The sequence below is a fragment of the Mercenaria mercenaria genome, chromosome 10 (assembly GCF_021730395.1).
Source record: "Mercenaria mercenaria strain notata chromosome 10, MADL_Memer_1, whole genome shotgun sequence".
NCBI lineage: Eukaryota > Metazoa > Mollusca > Bivalvia > Venerida > Veneridae > Mercenaria > Mercenaria mercenaria.
In genome coordinates this window covers 59,753,518-59,772,136 of record NC_069370.1, presented here as the reverse complement: position 1 = coordinate 59,772,136, position 18,619 = coordinate 59,753,518, and the positions used below count along the sequence as shown (strand labels likewise).

Sequence of the window (18,619 nt, the reverse complement as noted above, 5' to 3'; positions counted from 1 at the left end):
TGTGTCAAGGGGATGAGGAGAGATGGTGCGCACAAGACTGTGTCTATGTATATAGTATAGTAACAAAAAACAAAGTCCCGTAACTCTGCAATTTTTTTTTCTGAAAGAACCTAACATGCCCCATGCACAACTACTGTTGTTACTGATCACTTGTGTGAAGTTTCATTAAATTGTGTCAAGGGGATGAGGAGAGATGGAGCGCACAAGATTGTGTCTATGTATATAATATATAGTAACAAAAAACAAAGTCCCGTAACTCTGCAATTTTTTCTTCTGAAAGAACCAAACATGCCCCATGCACAACTACTGTTGTTACTGATCACTTGTGTGAAGTTTCATTAAATTGTGTCAAGGGGATGAGGAGAGAAATAAATAACTTTCAGTAACTATGTACTGTTGTGTTACTATATTACTCTTTTTAGAAAAGAAATAAATTTTTGTTTTAAATGAAGTTTGACACTTTATCATCTGATCATTATCACCCTGGTGGCATCCTGTACCAGTCTTATAAATATTGTATGCATTGCTCTGCACATCGTCTCGGTGTGGTGAATATTTGTGTCAAGTTTTTTTAAAATCCTTCAAGGGGTTCAAGAGTTACAGAGCGGACACATAATAATAATGGACAGATTGACGGATGGACGGACAAACAGGCGGACACTGGGGGTATTATAATACATCCCTTTGGGTGTATAAAAACTTATAAATCAATACAATTATGGCAAGAGCCATGTTCAAGTGGCTACATGTAAACACTACTAGTATCATACAAGATATATTACTTTTTCTGGAGGGTCTGGGGAGGAACTTACCGTAGCCAGCATCACAATGGTCTTTAATCAAATCCTTATCAGCCTCCCCTCTAAATCTGGGAGGTTTTGATGCTGGTGGCAACAAATAAGGAAGTATTCTAGACACTCCGCAGCTTGGTCCAGGAACCTTTTTTTCCTTCATTATCCGGGGTTTGCGTTTCTTCGGACTGAAGGTTTCCCTTATAGAGGAGATATTAGAAACTGCATTGCCCAGACAACTTTGAAGGTCCAAATCAGAGTCTGAATCTTGCATCTGAAAGCATTGGAATGCATAAAGATAAACATTCTCACTAAGTTGACTACGGGAAGAGTTGACTGTAAATCACTTTATTTACAGTATAATAATAAATTTTATCATGTACTGATATTGGCTACAAGACTGATACAAGGCATATTCTTTGAGAAGTCCGAAGCATTGATGTTTTTATTCTAAAATCATTTTTATTATGTTTTAAATATTAAATAATTGTAATTAATCATAAATGTTGGCGCATTTTTAATTTCAATGACTGTATATACCCATCTGTAAGTAACTGAAATACTTTTGGAACTTGTCATACAACCCCTCAAAATTGATTAAATGTTACTTAGAATTATGAAATATTAAAATATGTTTTAGTATGTTACCTTTAAAGGAGAGTTCATTTCTATTACAATTACTGGTTTGTGTCATAAATTCGGCAACTTCTTGCGGTTTTTCATACATATTTCTTTCTTTATACAATTTATTTGTACAAAAATTTACCACATGTGCTTTAATACAAGCAACACTGACAGTTATCATTAACGGCCATTTACAGTATGGTAAACAATAAAACCACGCTTAAAATAACGCACAGGTTTAGCCTCCACATTTTACCTTCTAGAGGTTGTAAATATTCGGCCATGCACTTTTTAAACATAAAGTTGGTTATATTTTCAACATTGTCTTGGCAATAAATTGATGCTTAGGCCAAAATCATTCTTTTTTCAACAAACTGCAATCAATATTCAATAGCATACTTCGTGATAAATATTTGCCAATAGAGATTTAAAAAGCGCCTGTCATCATTCTCACACCAGCATGACGTAGTTAAATTTTTACGTCACCTTTTATTACACATTCTAGCATAAAACTGCTGTTCTTGTCACTTTTCGGGGGAGTTTTAGTAAACGTGTGTTAATAGAGAGATTCTTGTGCTCAAGCGCTGTTATAACATCTTTCTATATATGCGCGTTCCGTGGCAAACCATAAACGTATTACGGCCCTAAAATAGATAATTCAAAAGGAAATGATGTCAACATGAACAAACAACGTAGACATGGAAATTCAATGACGTTGAGGGACAATACATTCATTTACTTGGTTTTAACGCGTTTTATGCTGATAAGCGCATGTTCGTTTCGTGCTATAATATAAAGTTTAGCTTTGAATTAACCCTTGCCGGGCTTCAGCATAAAGGAGTGTGTGCGATGACGTCACGCAATCCGCAAGACAAAATATTTGCTATTTAGAGTACACGGGGAAGGACAACTTTTTCTATTCACCTCAACTTGTTGTTTTTTGCCAACTTTGTTGCTAAAGCAAGTGCTTGTGATGACAAAGATGCGTTCTCAAGCATCTGGTTCGAAAGGAAGCTTTAAAGTGGGTGGCCGAATATTTACGACTTGGCCGAATTTACGACTTCAAACCAGTACAGTTATATTTCTTGAAATTGAAGATTCTTTACGATTTAAAACATGTAGTATGGAATAATATAATTGACATGTTTAAAAATTAAGGAACTGAAATTGCACATGGCTGTGTTCAAGTTGCACATAAACCTTTACTGGAAAAAAAAACCCCAACAAATATTAATAAGAATATACCGACTTGCAAATGATATGCATATCACTTGAAAGACTGAATGTTGTGACATATTTGTTACTACCGGTAAATTGATACAAGGTAACTGATACAATTTTTCTCAAAAGATATTAACGCTATACCAACTTTCAAAATAATTTTGAAATATATAATATTTTAATAATAATATCTTCTTCTTCTCTTCTTCCGGATAATGTGCTTGACTTCTCCTTTTTTTTTTTTTTTTTTGTTTTTGTGTTTTTTTTTTGGGTTTAACGCCGTTTTTCAACAGTATTTCAGTCATGTAACGGCAGGCAGTTAACCTAACCAGTGTTCCTGGATTCTGTACCAGTACAAACCTGTTCTCCGCAAGTAACTGCCAACTTCCCCACATGAATTATCAGAGGTGGAGGACTAATGATTTCAGAGCCAATGTCGTTTATCAAGTAGTCACGGAGAACATGCGCCCCGCCCGAGGATCGAACTTGCGACCCCGCAATCCGTAGACCAACGCTCTTACCTACTGAGCTAAGCGGGCAGGCTCGCTTGACTTCTCTGGAGCATTGTCACACAACTGTGAGTATGTACATGTGTGAAGGGAAAATCAGTGCATCTAAAAACAGGATACAAACAGAGTCACATGTGTAGCCTGCCCATCCTGGTCTTGAAGACATCTTGGGACCTCTCCCAGAAAGGAAGAAACAAGTACTTGAATGCGTTTACATGGGTGAAAGGCTGTAGGAATCTGTTTGCATGGCCTCTGGTGTGTACGCCAGTTGGAACCAGTAAATGGACTTGGATGTCCACCAAGTGATTGATGTCCCGGTACATCATTACTGCCTTGGTTTGTTGTCCCAGTTCAACCCTTGCATCATGGCGGTAACGCTGCTGGTGTGTCTGTAGTCACCAGTACAGAACCGGGCTGCCCTCCTTTGGACTTTCTCGAGCTTGTTGATGTTGGATTGGGTGTGGGGGTCCCATACTGACGACGCATACTCAAGCTGAGGTCGGACCAATAATTTGTAGCAAGTTGCCTTGATGTCGCGTGGGCAATGTGATAGGTTCCCACGTAGGAAGGCAGTTGTTGTGTTGGCCTTCTTGGCTGTGTTGTCTATGTGATTGTTCCAGGATAGTGTACTGTCGAGTGTAGCACCCAAATACTTTGCCTTGTTTGTCTGTTTTAGTGTTTGGCCATGGATGAAATATGAGCCATTTATGATGTTTTGCTTTTTAGTGATGCGAATCATCTCACACTTGTCAGGGTAATATATGCAACTATGCACAAGAAAATGATTTCTGTATGAACCCTGGAGATTATTCTGCTATGTTATAAATACATGAATTGCCCTGACCCATCAGTACTCTCAGTGCTTTGATTCATAATGGGAGTCTATGGGAAAATTACAACTTTCATAACGTTTTCGCGTATGGCCATTTATTGGCAATGTAGATTTTAATGAAACGTTATGCCCGGAGGTAAGACAATACAACACTTAGATAAAGCTTCATTTCAATATGGTGGCTTCCAGCAAATGTATTACATCTTTTTTTCTAAGTCTTAGGCCACACCAAATTGATGTCTTGTTCTTCGGATTTTTTTTCAAAAATATTTGGGGCGAGCGAGCGAGCGAAAAAAAAATTAAAATATTTTTTTTTCAAATCATCATTTATTGATGCGAGCGAAGAGCGATGAAATAAAACAAAAAGTAATTATCGCTTGTGTCATGTTTAACACCAAATAAAGTGTATTTCCATCTATATTGTATGACAAGCCGAAACAATCTTAATTTTGGTTCAGCAAAAATGTGTACAAAATAACCTTATCAGCTGATGTTCAAACAACAGTTTCGGAGAAAAGACTCTTCACTGAAATGGGATTTGGACGTAGTAAGTTAGGAGTCCGAAAATACATTTATTACTGGATATTTTATTGTGTTCCTCAGTGTAAAAGGCACATGTGGCAATTAGTGGCTGAATGTTTGTCCCATACATACTTTCAATGGGTCTTCTTTATTAGTATACTTAAGTGGACATGAGAATACTGCCAGGAGTTTCATGTTTGATAATTATCTTTTAAGTTAGGGTACCTGGTTAGAACTTTATTCAAACTAATTTGACTTGATCCTCAGAATATTGAGATAAGCTTTTCATATGCACAATATCTCCACTCGGCTAGGTTGCCCGACAGAAATATAAAACAATCATTAATGTGACTGTCAAATTATTTGGACTAGTTTGAATTTTTTATCATGTGTTTGCATTTGCAGGGGACATCAATCATTATACATTGAAAATGCAGTTTGTTTTAAACATAATTAATAACAATTGTGATATTACTTATTTTTTTCTTCTCTGATCCCCAATACTTCAAAGGAAAAGACTCTCAATACTTCAAAGAAAAAAATTTTTTTTAACAAGCTGATACTCACTTTTGCTCTTCCATTTTGCCATTTCTTTGGTGTATTTCCTTTTTATTAATTGTGGTATTTTTCTGGCAGTCCCACATGAATTTGATCGTTGTCCAATTATAATATACAGACAACAAATCTCGTACATGTGATACGCCAGATTTTTCAACATCTGGACAGCTTTGTTAGTGAACGTCATTTTTCGTAGTTTTACTTAATTATTCCCAATGTATCAATAACATGTTCGGTCAAATGGTTCAATTTTGCTTGATATCGAAAATAAAAGTATATGTACAGGTAACAAAAGCCGTAACAACATTTATTTCGCATTTGTTATTGCGATTAGAAAAATAAAGTTAAACTTTTACTTTTAATATTTTAGACTTGGAATTATTGGAATTGTTGCATTGCTGAATTCATTCTACTAACAGAGTAGATTATAACAGTTAATAATGTCACCAAGTGAGAGCTGTTTACATAAAATATTTAACAAAAACTATGTTTATGACAATAAATCATAGCTTTTCCTCAGCAAATATCATATACATTGTTAATATGGTACACAGCAGTATAACTACAAGTACATAATTTGATTACCGCACTGCCAGGGGTCCTTTTTTTTTTTTTTTTTTGGGGGGGGGGGGGGGGGTTGTAACGTTGCACTGACACAATTATACCGAATTCTGATGTACACCCCAGTTAAACTGCTTTGTTCTGCATGGGCTACAAGGGTGAACATCTCAGTAGAACCTCCAAATGTAACAGTCTAAAGAAAGTTGTGCAGCCTAGACCCGAACCTCGGACCTACGACTTAATGCGCCAACGCTCTACCAACTGAGCTACTTAGGACACCCAATACTAGAACTTATACATATGTGAATGAATGACAAATCGATTGTTCGTTTGACCATAAAATGTAGTGATAAAGATTTATAGGGTGTTAAATTCATGTTCTAGCTTTTGATACAAACACATATGCAAAACTTTTTTTCTGCTAGATCTACATATATCTGATTAGTTTTAAATTCAATATGACTTGTTAATCTACAAGAAAAAGAAAGACTTCCGTAGCTACTTTAGAGACATTATGCAGCCATACAATAAAACAAAATGAAAATGAAATTTTAGTCCCATTCAAATACAGTATAGTCAGTAGGCTCTTTGAAAAACAGTGTATAACATAATTACCAGTCTGTGCACTTTCCTTAAAACTCTTTAAGATGTACATGCAATAAAATAAGCTAGGTTTAAACAAGAGCACCGCCTTGCGGGTGCTGATGCTCATCTGATTTTTTTTGTATAATAGAAAAATTGTCCTACCCATGATTTTCTAAGTCCAAAAAGGGCCATAATTTTTGCAAAAAGCAGGATGGAGTTATGTTTCTTTATGTACATAGTCAGCTTATGATGGTGAACAACTGTTGCAAGTTTCAAAGCAATAGTTTGAATAGTTTAGGAGAAAAGCTGACCTAAACATAAAACTTAACCAATAAATCTGATATTTTCTAAGTACAAAAGGGACCATAAGTCTTGCAAAAAGCAGGACAGAGTTATATTCTTGCTGTACATGGTTAGCTTATGATGGTGAACAACTGTTGCAAGTTTTAAAGCAATAGGTTTGATAGTTTATGAGAAAAGCTGACTTAAACATATTACTCAACCAAGAAAACTGATTTTCTAAGTCCAAAAGGGACAATAATTCTTGAAACAAGAGCACCGCCAAGCAGGGCAATATACGCCCAAAGGGTTACATCAGAGGATGGGAGCAAAATTTAAAGAACTTGACTGTTGAAGCCCAAAGGACGGGAACAACAAAAAGAAGAAAATCCAGAAAAAAATTCTAAGTCCACAAAAAAATTCTTACCAGGTAAAGTTATGTCAAAATACACCTAAAAATTGGAGGTACCATCCATGTTGTACCACAGAAAAGTGGTCTCGGTTTTTCCCTACGGCAAATAATAAAAAAGTTTCAAAATAAGCTATTTATAGTAACAAAAAAGGGAAGTAATACAAAAAAAATTATTGTTAGAGAACAAAAAAGGGATCTGCCAAATAAAAACAAGAGCACTGCAATGCAGAGCAATATTCACAAAGCAAAGTCATATATGACCTTTGACCCCCAAGTGTGACCTTGACCTTGAAGCTAGTCACCCGAAACAAGCGCTCTGCACGTCGTCTCAGTGTGGTGAATATTTGTACCATGTTTCTTTGAAATCCTTCAAGCAGTTCAAGAGTTACAAAGCAGACATGAAACACACTCATATGACCTTTAACCCCTAAGTGTGACCTTGACCTTGAAGCTAGTCATCTGAAACATGCGCTCTGCACGTCGTCTCTATGTAGTGAACATTTGTGTTAAGTTTCTTTGAAATCCTTCAAGGGGTTCAAGAGTTACAGAGCGGACACGAAATTGCTAACGAATGAACAGACGGACACCAGCATCATAACATAATACGTCTCTTCGGGCGTATAAAAAGCAGGATGGAGTTATGTTTCTTGATGTACAGAGTCAGCTTATGATGGTGAACAAGTGTTGCAAGTTTCAAAGCAATAGCTTTGATAGTTTAAGAGAAAAAGTTGACCTAAACATAAATTTTAACCAAGAAATCTGATATTTTATAAGTCCAAAAGGGGCCATAAATCTTGCAAAATGCAGGATAGAGTCATGTTTCTTGCTGTACAGGGTCAGCTTATGATGGTGGACAAGTGTTCTAAGTTTCAAAGCAATAGCTTTGATAGTTTAGGAGAAAAGCTGACCTAAACATAAAACTTAACCAGGCAACGCCGACGCCAACACCGATCAAGTGATGACAATAACTCATCATTTTTTTTTTCAAAAAATCAGATGAGCTAAAAATGAAAGCGAGCATTCGATTCTGCAATTATAAGTTGCGGATTCATGTGTAATTAAGTCACGACAAGTGTTTGCTGAACGGCGAACGTTATACTTTACGAACCTTTTCTACTATAACTTTCAGTTTATCTCCACGGTTAGGTAATCCACATTCAAGCCAGAGTTAAATACTGAATGCTCATTTATATCATTTGAGCGAAACTTCGTCCTTGGAATACGGTTTCCGTCAAGTTTTTATTTGGAATAGTTTCTCAGGAGCAATCCTGTTTAACGCATATATCAAAAGGTATACATAACATATATCGATGACGTCACTGGCGACTTCATTCTAAAAATAGCCGTTAATATAAATAGCCGTAAATAGTCCTGATGATATTCATGCGCTTTGTTATAGCTACACTCATTTTTGTTATTTGCCGTTTTGCACTAAAAAGTGTAGTGGTTTTCATTTAACAGTCTATTATTCCATTGAGTCGGAGCAAAGCCCCAACCCAAAAACTGTGTGAGGTCAAATCTGTCTTGCGAACAAGAGGACCATGATGGTCCTGAATCGCTCACCTGTTCCCACATGACCCAGTTTTGAGTATGACGTCGTTTTTTTCTATTATTTGACATAGTGACCTAGTTTTTGAGCTCATGTGACCCAGTTTGAAACTTGACCTAGATATCATCAAGATAAAAATTCTGACCAATTTTCATGAAGATTCATTGAAAAATATGGCCTCTAGAAAGGTCACAAAGTTTTTCTATTATGTGACCTATTGACCTAGTTTTTGAAGGTATGTGACCCAGTTTTGAATTTGACCTAGATATCACCAAGGTGAACATTCTGACTAATTTACATGAAGATCCATTCAAAAGTATGGCCTCTAGAGAGGTCACAAGGTTTTTTTTATTTTTAGACCTACCAACCTAGTTTTTGACCGCAGTTGACCCAGTTTCAAACTTGACCTAGATATCATCAAGATGAACATTCAGACCAAATTTCATACAGATCCATGAAAAATATGGCCTCTAGAGAGGTCAAAAGGTAATTTCATTATTTGACCTACTGACCTAGTTTTTGAAGGCACATGACCCAGTTTCAAACTTGACCTAGATATCATCAAGATGAACATTCAGACCAACTTTCATACAGATACCATGAAAAAATGGCCTCTAGAGAGGTCACAAGGATTTTCTATTTTTAGACCTACCAACCTAGTTTTGGTTCGCACGTGACTCAGTTTCGAACTTGACCTAGATATCATCAAGATGAACATTCAGACCAACTTTCATACAGATCCCATGAAAAATATGGCCTCTAGAGAGGTCACAAGGTAATTTCATTATTTGACCTACTGACCTAGTTTTTGAAGGCACGTGACCCAGTTTCGAATCTGAATTAGATTTTATCAAGGTGAACATTCAGACCAACTTTCATACAGATCCCATGAAAAATATGGCCTCTAGAGAGGTCACAAGGTTTTTTCATTATTTGACCTACTGACCTAGTTTTTGAAGACACGTGACCCAGTTTCAAACTTGACTTAGATATCATCAAGGTGAACATTCTGATTAATTTTCACGAAGATCCATTGAAAAATATGGCCTCTAGGGAGGTCACAAGGATTTTCTATTTTTAGACCTACCGACCTAGTTTTGGACCGCACATGACCTAGTTTCAAACTTGACCTAGATATCATCAAGATGAACATTCTGGCCAACTTTCATAAAGATCTCATGAAAAATATGACCTCTAGAGTGATCACAAGCAAAAGTTTACGCACGGACAGACGCACGCACGCACACACGCACGCTGCTTGATCACAAAAGCTCACTTTGTCACTTTGTGATAGGTGAGCTAAAAATCAAGCACACAGCCCTATCTTTTTTATTTGCAATATTTTCTAAGTATACTTGGAACTTTTTAAAAAATCAAGGTTTAATCAAATTCTACATTGTAGAAAATTTTTTGACCCAAATGTGCAGAACTACCTTAAACAAGTGAATGAAGTATTGCCATGCAATACAAAGTCCCCTACTGGAAGGCACCTAATTTTCTCTACTGCAGTATAACATAATGAACTGTTATCTGTCAATGATGTATACAATATTGTACTACATATACAATATGTTATAACAACACACTTGGATTAAAATGTGCATACATAAAAACCCACAATTGTTTTCATATTGAATTTTTTTGGCTGATTATAAAAATGTTATCATGTAAGTTATTTATAGTAACAACAAAGGGAAATTAATCTTAAAAAAAAAAAAAAAAAAAAAAAAAAAAAAATCTATATAATATAAGTCCACAAGAAACTCTTTACCAAGTAGAGATAGGTCAAAATACACCTAAAAATTGGATGTAACATGCATGCTGTACCACAGAAAAGTGGTCTCGATTTTTCTCTACCGCCAGTAATAAAAAAGTTACAATAAAATCTATTTATAGTAAAACGAAGGGACGTAATTCTAAAAACAAGGGTGCCTCATGGTGGTGAACATTTCTTCCAAGTTACATAAACATCCCTCCATGCATGAAGAAGAAATGTTCCGTACAAAGTCATTCTTGAATTTGACCTTTGACCTCTAAATATGACCTTGACCTTAGACCTAGGGACCTGGTTCTTGCGCATGACATGTTGTCTCATCCAGGGGAATATTTGTGCCAACTGATATCTAAATCCTGCTTTGCATGACAAAGTTATAGACCTGACAGGAAAAAAATTCTCTTGACCTTTGATCTCAAAGTGTGACCTTGACCTTTAAGCTAGGGTACTGGGTGTTGCGCATGACACGTCGTCTCATCATGGGGAACATTTATGTCAAGTAATATTGTAATCTCTTGATGGATGACAGAGTTCTGGATCGGACAGGGAAAAAACCTTATTGACCTTTGTCCTCCAATTGTGACCTTGACCTTTGAGCTAAGGGTCTGGGCTTTGCGCATGACATGTTGTCTCATCATGGGGAATATTTGTGCCAAGTAATATTAAAATCCCTTCATGGATGGCAGAGTTATGGACGGGACAGGAAAAAAACTGTTGACCTTTGACCCCCAATTGTGACCTTGATCTTTGAGCTAGGGGTCCGGGATTTGCGCATGACACGTCATCTCATCATGGGGAACACTTGTGCTAAGTGATATTAAAATCCCTTAATGAATGTCAGAGTTATGGACCGGACACGAAACAGACCCTGTTCATGTTATGTTAACATTTGACTGCTAAGTGTGACCTTGACCTTTGAGCTAGGGGTCTGAAAGTTGTGCATGACACATCGTCTTATTATGAGGTACATTTGTGCCAAGTAATTTTAAAATCCCTTCATGGATGGGAGAGTTATGGACCGGACATGAAAAAAGCCTTGTTGACCTTTGACCTCCAATTGTGACCTTGACCTTTAAGCTAGGGGTCCAGGTTTTGCGCATGACACGTCGTCTCCTCATGGGGAACATTTGTGCCAAGTAATATTAAAATCTCTTCATGGATGGGAGAGTTATGGACCAGACAGGAAAAAAGCCCTGTTGACCTTTGACCTCCAACTGTGACCTTGACCTTTGAGCTAGGGGTCCGGGATTTTCGCATGACACATCATCTCATAATGGGGAACATTTGTGCCAATTAATACTAAAATCCCTTCATGGATGGGAGAGTTGTGGACCAGACAGTAAAAAAGCCCTGTTGACCTTTGACCTCCAATTGTGACCTTGACCTTTGAGCTAGGGGTCCGGGTTTTGCGCATGACACGTCGTCTCATCATGGGGAACATTTGTGCCAAGTAATATTAAAATCCCTTCATGGATGACAGAGTTATGGACTGGACACGAAATTGCGGACGGACGGACAGACAGACAGACGGACGGACGGACAGACGGACGGACGGAATGACGGAAAAGTGCATTCCTATAGTCCCCGAAACTGGTTTTCAACCAGTAGGGGACTAATAAACTATTTAAGTTCTTTCTAACAAATTTGACCAATCAAATTTTTTGTTGTGTAACATTTCTAAAACATAAATGAAACCGGATATTGTGAAAAAAATAAATGCTTTCATCAATTTATATATTAAAAAGTGAGCGTCGTTCGAGTTATAATTTGTGATTTCTCAAAGCCTGAAAATTACGGATGATTCTTTATATGATCGAAAAAAAAAAGAAAAAAAAATAAATGAATCAATAAATAAAGATTCATTGAGAAATGACAGTTGAAATAATGCAACCAAAAAGTATTATAATTTTTTGCTTGTCGCTATGCGGCAAATAATGCTATCTGCGGGATCAATAATAATATGTAGGGCTGTCATTGATTGGGTCTTTGTCATATCGACGATACCGATATATCGGAAGACAGATATCGACGATACATCGATATATCGATTATTAAGTTAGAGTAACAACTTATTTGTTCATGTACATGCTATATACCTTCTTGTTAATGTTATTTTTAGTTTAATTGCCTGCTTTTCATGTGTTTTATTTGTATTTATGTATTTCCCCATACAGGTAGTGCCGACTAGTTGGAAAAGAATGCTACGGTACAAGTTTAGACATGACCTTTATTGACAACTTCCGTTACTAAGGGCGCATTTTTGCAGGCAGAAAAGTTGTTTTAGAGGGTCTGAGTGTTTATCTGGATAGTTTTTTTCTCTGTGTAAAATATCGATTTTTAAAAATGGGAATCGATAATCGATCGACCAAAAAATATCGTTGATACATCGATATCGTTTCTATCGATGACAGCCCTAATAATATGTCTAAAATTAATATTTTTACTTCTGATTATTATCGTTCTTATGTTTCATTACAATAAAATTATCATTAAACATTGTGCAAGAATTTCATTTAAATCTGTCAAAATTTAACAGAGATAAAAATAAAAACCCAGCTATGGAGCTAGAATAGGCATTGAGTACCGGGTATATTCTTTATAAGTACGGTTCTATTTGAGTGCAGAAAAAAAATGAATTGTAACTACATTTGTAACTGGGTACTGTTATAAAAAATACATTTCAATAAAGACAGGCGTACACAATTACAGCACAAAAATAACTATACACATCATACCGAAATGCAAAATAAAAATTTCATAGAAATATCTTACATTTTCATACCGCGTGAACATTGTCACATCTTTACATCGTGATGATGCACATAACACTGCCTGGACAAAACTGGTGGAATTGTGGATTATATCATTGAAAAGAAAAGAACTAAAATATTTTCTTTTACATGCAAGATTAAACTATCTTCCACTAATGCACACCAGCCCTTTCATTTTTACCTATGTGATATGACAATGCTCATGTGTATATGAAAAAATAAAAACATCTTCGTGGGTATCTATTTATTTATCTACTTATGTATTTGTTTATTTATTTATTTATTCATCTATTTATTTTATTGTTAAACTTTGAAACGGTCTCTTGATCTGTAGAATAAAGTGTTAACAACAAGTGTTAATAATAAAGATTAATATTTTCGATTAATCTAGTTTATTCTGGTTACAATTTCTTTCTGGAAGGGTAGTTTCATATATATGGAAGTAATATATAATTCCAAGCGACGCTTAGATCGCTTCCACTGATACACTCGCGATATTTCACGGGATAGAAACCGGTATAAAAAGTCATGTGATTGCCACGTTGTCGCGCACAACCGATTTTGTAGAGGTCGAAGTAACATAAATTAAGCGAGTTGGTAGCAATGCCAGGTAGAGGGAGAAGAAAACGGATAAATTTGAGACGCAGACCCGGGACGATGGCACAGGAGGGAACAGGGCAGGGAGAAACGAGACAAAGCCTAAGAAAACTGGCCCAGAGCGGATACAATAGAGCCCACCAGTAGTGGAGCCGGTTGGGAGAAACGCCGACAACCTGCCAGGGATGACGGAACAGACCCGGATTCAGGTAATCTAATTGATTTTGAACAAATTATTCGGGCCTCACAAATATCGCATGATATTCAAAATAGAGAACATGTTAATGCTGAGAAGCCTAGCGGGCATGATAGCGCTAACTCGTCAGAAAACACTGCGACCGTCAGTGCCAGGTCGAATTCCAACCAAAGCTTTATCAGCAGTGAGCAACAGCAAGCGTATAATGGCGACGAAACATACATGAGGTCGGTATTGGACCTAACATCAAACTCTGATAATCTGTTGTTACAAGGCTATAACGTCACACGCTTAGCTCAAGATGATATTGCTCTACACGTTCCCTCCAGCCTAAAACAAAAAATTTGTAAAGGCGAATTTGTGAATTTATCTTTACTCTTGAAGGGTGCGGTGGATCTTGCCGAATTTACTGCCGGTAGTACTTTAAGGTTATCAAATAACGGCACGATAGAATGCCGTCCAAACGAATGCAGAGATGATATCGGCTCAGTAGAACGCTGGACAGATTCTTTCATTATATACATGTCAATTTACTTAACAGCTCATCCAAATAAAATCCACGAGCTATTACAGTACCTTTTTATAATCCGTGAATGTGCGTCGCGTCACGGTGGAAAGTGTATGATCAACAATTTCGCATGCGCCAATCAATAGTACCGTCGCCGTGGGCTATAATCAACCATGATCTTAGGATAAGATGTATGCCACTCGGAAATGAAATTTCAAAACAGTTCACGGTTGCACAAAAACCGACAAATATTTGTTTACCTTTCAATAAAGGAACATGCAACTGGCAAAATTGTAAGTTCAAGCATGTCTGTTACCACTGCGGTCATTCTCATACAATTCTTGACTGCAATATAGGTTCAAAACCTCAAACCGCGCAACAAACTTCACCGAACGCAAGTTCCGGAGACCATGCATATTTTGGTAATTCCTTTCAGGGTCGTGGGTCATGGCGCCGCCAGCGCGGCTACCCTAGCAATCACCGAGGTGCAAGAAAAAAAATGAGAATGAACCGGTAGTGCAAGAAAAAACACGTCAACTTAGGTAATTCATCAATAAAAATCCAAGCGTTAGAATTCTGGCTGAGAAAATATAAATCCTCTGATGCTAACATCTTTTTGAATGGTTTTAAATAGGGATTCAGAATAATTTCACAGGCCCTCGTCAAGCTCGTACGTCAAAAAGTCTTAAATCCATTTATCAATTATCGGAAGTGGCTCAACGTTAAATTCAAAAAGAAATTGATGCTGGCCGAGTTGGTGGCCCATTTGATAGCAGTTCTTTTAAAAACATTCAAATTACACCAACTGGTATTATTCCCAAGAAAACACCTGGCGAATATAGGTTAATCCACCACTTGTCATATGCAGAAGGCCACTCCACAAATGATTTCATTGACCCAAAATTATGCTCTGTTAAATACAAAGAGTTCGATGAAGCGATTCAAATGATTCAAGATTTAGAGATTTAACTGTTATCTTTTCAAAATGGACATAAAAACGCGTTCAGGTTGCTACCTATTCATCCTGACAATTACGAGCTATTAGGGTTCAAGTTCAAGGACAAAATGTATTTTTGATAAAGCTTTACCATTTGGCTGCAGTATTTCTCAGAGTCTTTTTGAATTTTTTTTTTTTTTTTTTTTTTTTTTTTTTTTTTATACTTTTTTAGAATTTTCTGTTAAAACAAGAACGCAGTCAAGTCACATGATACATTATCTTGACTTTTTAGGCGGTGAAAATAAGGAAACGTTTGTAAAGCAGTCATGCAGGTATTTCAGTCAGTCATGCAAGAGTTAGGTGTGCCGCTCGCCGACGAGAAGACCGAAAGCCCAACTCAAGTAATCTTAGGTTTAGAATTAGATTCTCAAAAAATGGAAGTTCGAATCCCGTTCACAAAAATTATTGAAGTAATTAAAAAAAAGAAAAAAATCATTTTGTCCAAAAAGTTAGTAACATTAAAAGAAATACAGTCCTTAATTGGGTCATTAAATTTCTGCTGCCGCGCTATCGCCGTCGGTAGACCATTCTGGGCTGATAAACTCTACTTGCGGCATAAAACAATCTTACAATCATGTCCGGGTGAATAAGGGGATCAAACTGGATCTAAAATGTGGTTACAGTTCTTTAAACAGTGTAATGGAATATCAGTATTTCACGATAGGTTTTGGGTATCAAATGATGAGCAATTTCACACAGACAGTGAAATACACAGGCAACAATATACATCATCAAACATATACTATTCTGCACATTTACATAACGTTATTTTAAACAACGTTTGGATGCTAAATACGTTTTTGGACGTCACAAGATCGTATAAAATATACCCATAACCCACCCCTCCCCCAAAAAAGAAAGCTGGTTGTAACACAATATCTTTTAATGAAGTACGTCCATTATAGATTTCAAATCAAAAATGGAAATAAACCGTAAAATATGATCAGTATAGCAGCTTTAACGTTATGATAATTCAGTTTTTTGACGAGTCGATCTACTTTACCTAAATAATTTTAGAAGTAAATAACATCAATGACCTCGAAATCAAACTATAAATAACTCTCCGCGATGTACATGTACTTGATTCCTTTATCGGGTACGCATTACAAAGCTATGCTAAACAGGAACGGGAACCAAATGCATCTAATTTTAGATCCACGCATGCGTAGACACTGACACGTGCAGATTTGAAAGATCGCGCGAGTTAGAGGGAGATAACTATTGATGCAAAATAAATGCATACTGACGACAGCTTATCGGTTGCCGACATCTCCGCTTTTCCGTACTTTATTTATAAATGGTCCCGTGTGTTCGAGATGAATACAACTTACTCGTGAAAATGAATGTACGAAAAACAAAGAAAAATGGAAATACAAGCAGATTTAAGTAAGAATTTTGGGGAAATAAAAATATTAAGAAATCTAATGTTATTTTTATTTTGTGGCGGAAAATTCTTATGCTTGGAGGCAATCGAGGGTATCAGATAGGAACAGGGGCATTAAATAAAATAATTAAAATCTCTTTTGCATACACATGAGTCTCCAAGCCTGTCAGAGCTGTTAACTTTGAAGGCATTGGCCTCATGTGGCTAAAACATTATAGTTTTTTGGGACTAGGTTTTGGTTTAAGAACTGGCCAGAGCGAAAAGGGCTAGCCGTTCTTATAGTAACTCCCCCATTTTTATAGGAATATTTCGTAGTAGGTTTAGTAGGAATTACACAACGTTGCGCCAGTGGTTCTATATTGGTACCAGTGGGGTACCTGGTGTTATTATGGTACCATTGGGGTACCTGGTGTTATTATGGTACCATTGGGGTACCTGGTGTTATTTTGGTACCATTGGGGTACCTGGTGTTATTATGGTACTAACGGAGTACCTGGTTCTATTACGGTACCAACGGGGTACCTGGTATTATTTCATAGCACAAGAGGAGCGTGCTTGGTAAGTATAAATAATCGGGGGCGCAACGGGGATTGGTTTTCTTCATTATATGCCCTTGGTTGTCTCCATGCATGAGAATTTTTCAGTTTCAATAGCTGTTAACTATTGAAACTACTGCGGACATGACCATTTTGCTCCATTTTATTCTGAATTGAATCTACAATGCTTAAATTAGAATGATGTTTTGGTTTACATGATATTATAATTTATTAAATGGAAAAAACTTATCATGGGTTTGTAGTTTTATGAAATTGAGTCCTAGAATAATAACTTAATTATTTCGACAGCTTGTGTGTGATACCTTAGAAACTCTACAAAATTGTTTCAAAATTCAAATTTTCATAAAGTCCATATTTTCTGAAAATAAGTCTTAAATAATCTCATTTTCAGCACAATAGTTTCTGTCTAAATTAATTAAAATATTCACTTATTTTCATGTTATTACAATTACATACTAAATACATACACTATTTTTTATGAGAAATAACTTTATTTTGATGCGTTTTGATTGCCTGGATGCGTGTAACTGAGTAAAATCAGTGTTAGAAAATGACAATAATATTTATTTAAAATTATTTTCAAGGTTTTTTCTTATTTTGTTGTTAAAATCTGTGCATGATAAAATTTAGCATTTTATAAATGTTGTTTAGCCAAAACAAAATCTGATGAGAGAATATGGTCATTTGTTTTGTGTCTTTAATTCAACAGTCTGATGAAATGACTGTACTACACAGCTGAATGAAATTAACTTTATTGCGCGTAGCTACTTCAATTTACTTACACAGAGTGCAAATTCCATACCTATTAGCATATATTTGATGTCATATGTCACTTATTAACAACAATATCCCAAGCAAAAAAAAATACAAAATCAATGTTATCTCTCAAAACATCTCTAGGTATTCAGGGTAGATTGGCTTATCAGCCTCCTAGGTGGCTGGAAGATAAATATCAGCAGACTCGAAGTGGAAATAAAGCTTTAGGGCAGAATGAGCTTTAACTAGATATTGCAAACCAGAATTTCTTTGTGTTATAAATATATGTTGAATATTTCAGAATTGTACCTTTTGCCATGGCATGGTTCGAACAGCTATCACATTAACAGAGAACAAGAAAGAAATGAACACGTGTAATAGTGAGAAACTGTAACAAAGATACCACTAACTTAGATAAAAATAATACATAGTGGAGAAAACTGCTTTTTCTGTTTCTGATCGAAATAACTTTCACCGAGTCAACACCAATGCAATGTTTTTACAAGAAGCATAGCCAGGAGTGAATGTGTAGAACGTGGTGTCCACAGGTCAATGATGTTTTAATCTTGCTTGTTAAAAAGCCTTTTCATTAGTTAGAAGCAACTTTATAAATAAAAATGTACTAGACAATTTTAC

At 36.2% G+C, this 18,619-nt stretch overlaps 1 protein-coding gene across 1 annotated transcript in view; it reads right to left on the bottom strand.

Moving 5' to 3' along the window:
• Positions 1-18,619, bottom strand: part of LOC123560687 (uncharacterized) — a 67,456-nt gene that overhangs the window by 25,845 nt on the left and 22,992 nt on the right. The window contains exon 10 of the mRNA XM_053553190.1: positions 813-1,065. Within this exon, the coding sequence (XP_053409165.1) occupies positions 813-1,065 (253 nt within the window). The remainder of the gene's footprint in view (positions 1-812; positions 1,066-18,619) is intronic.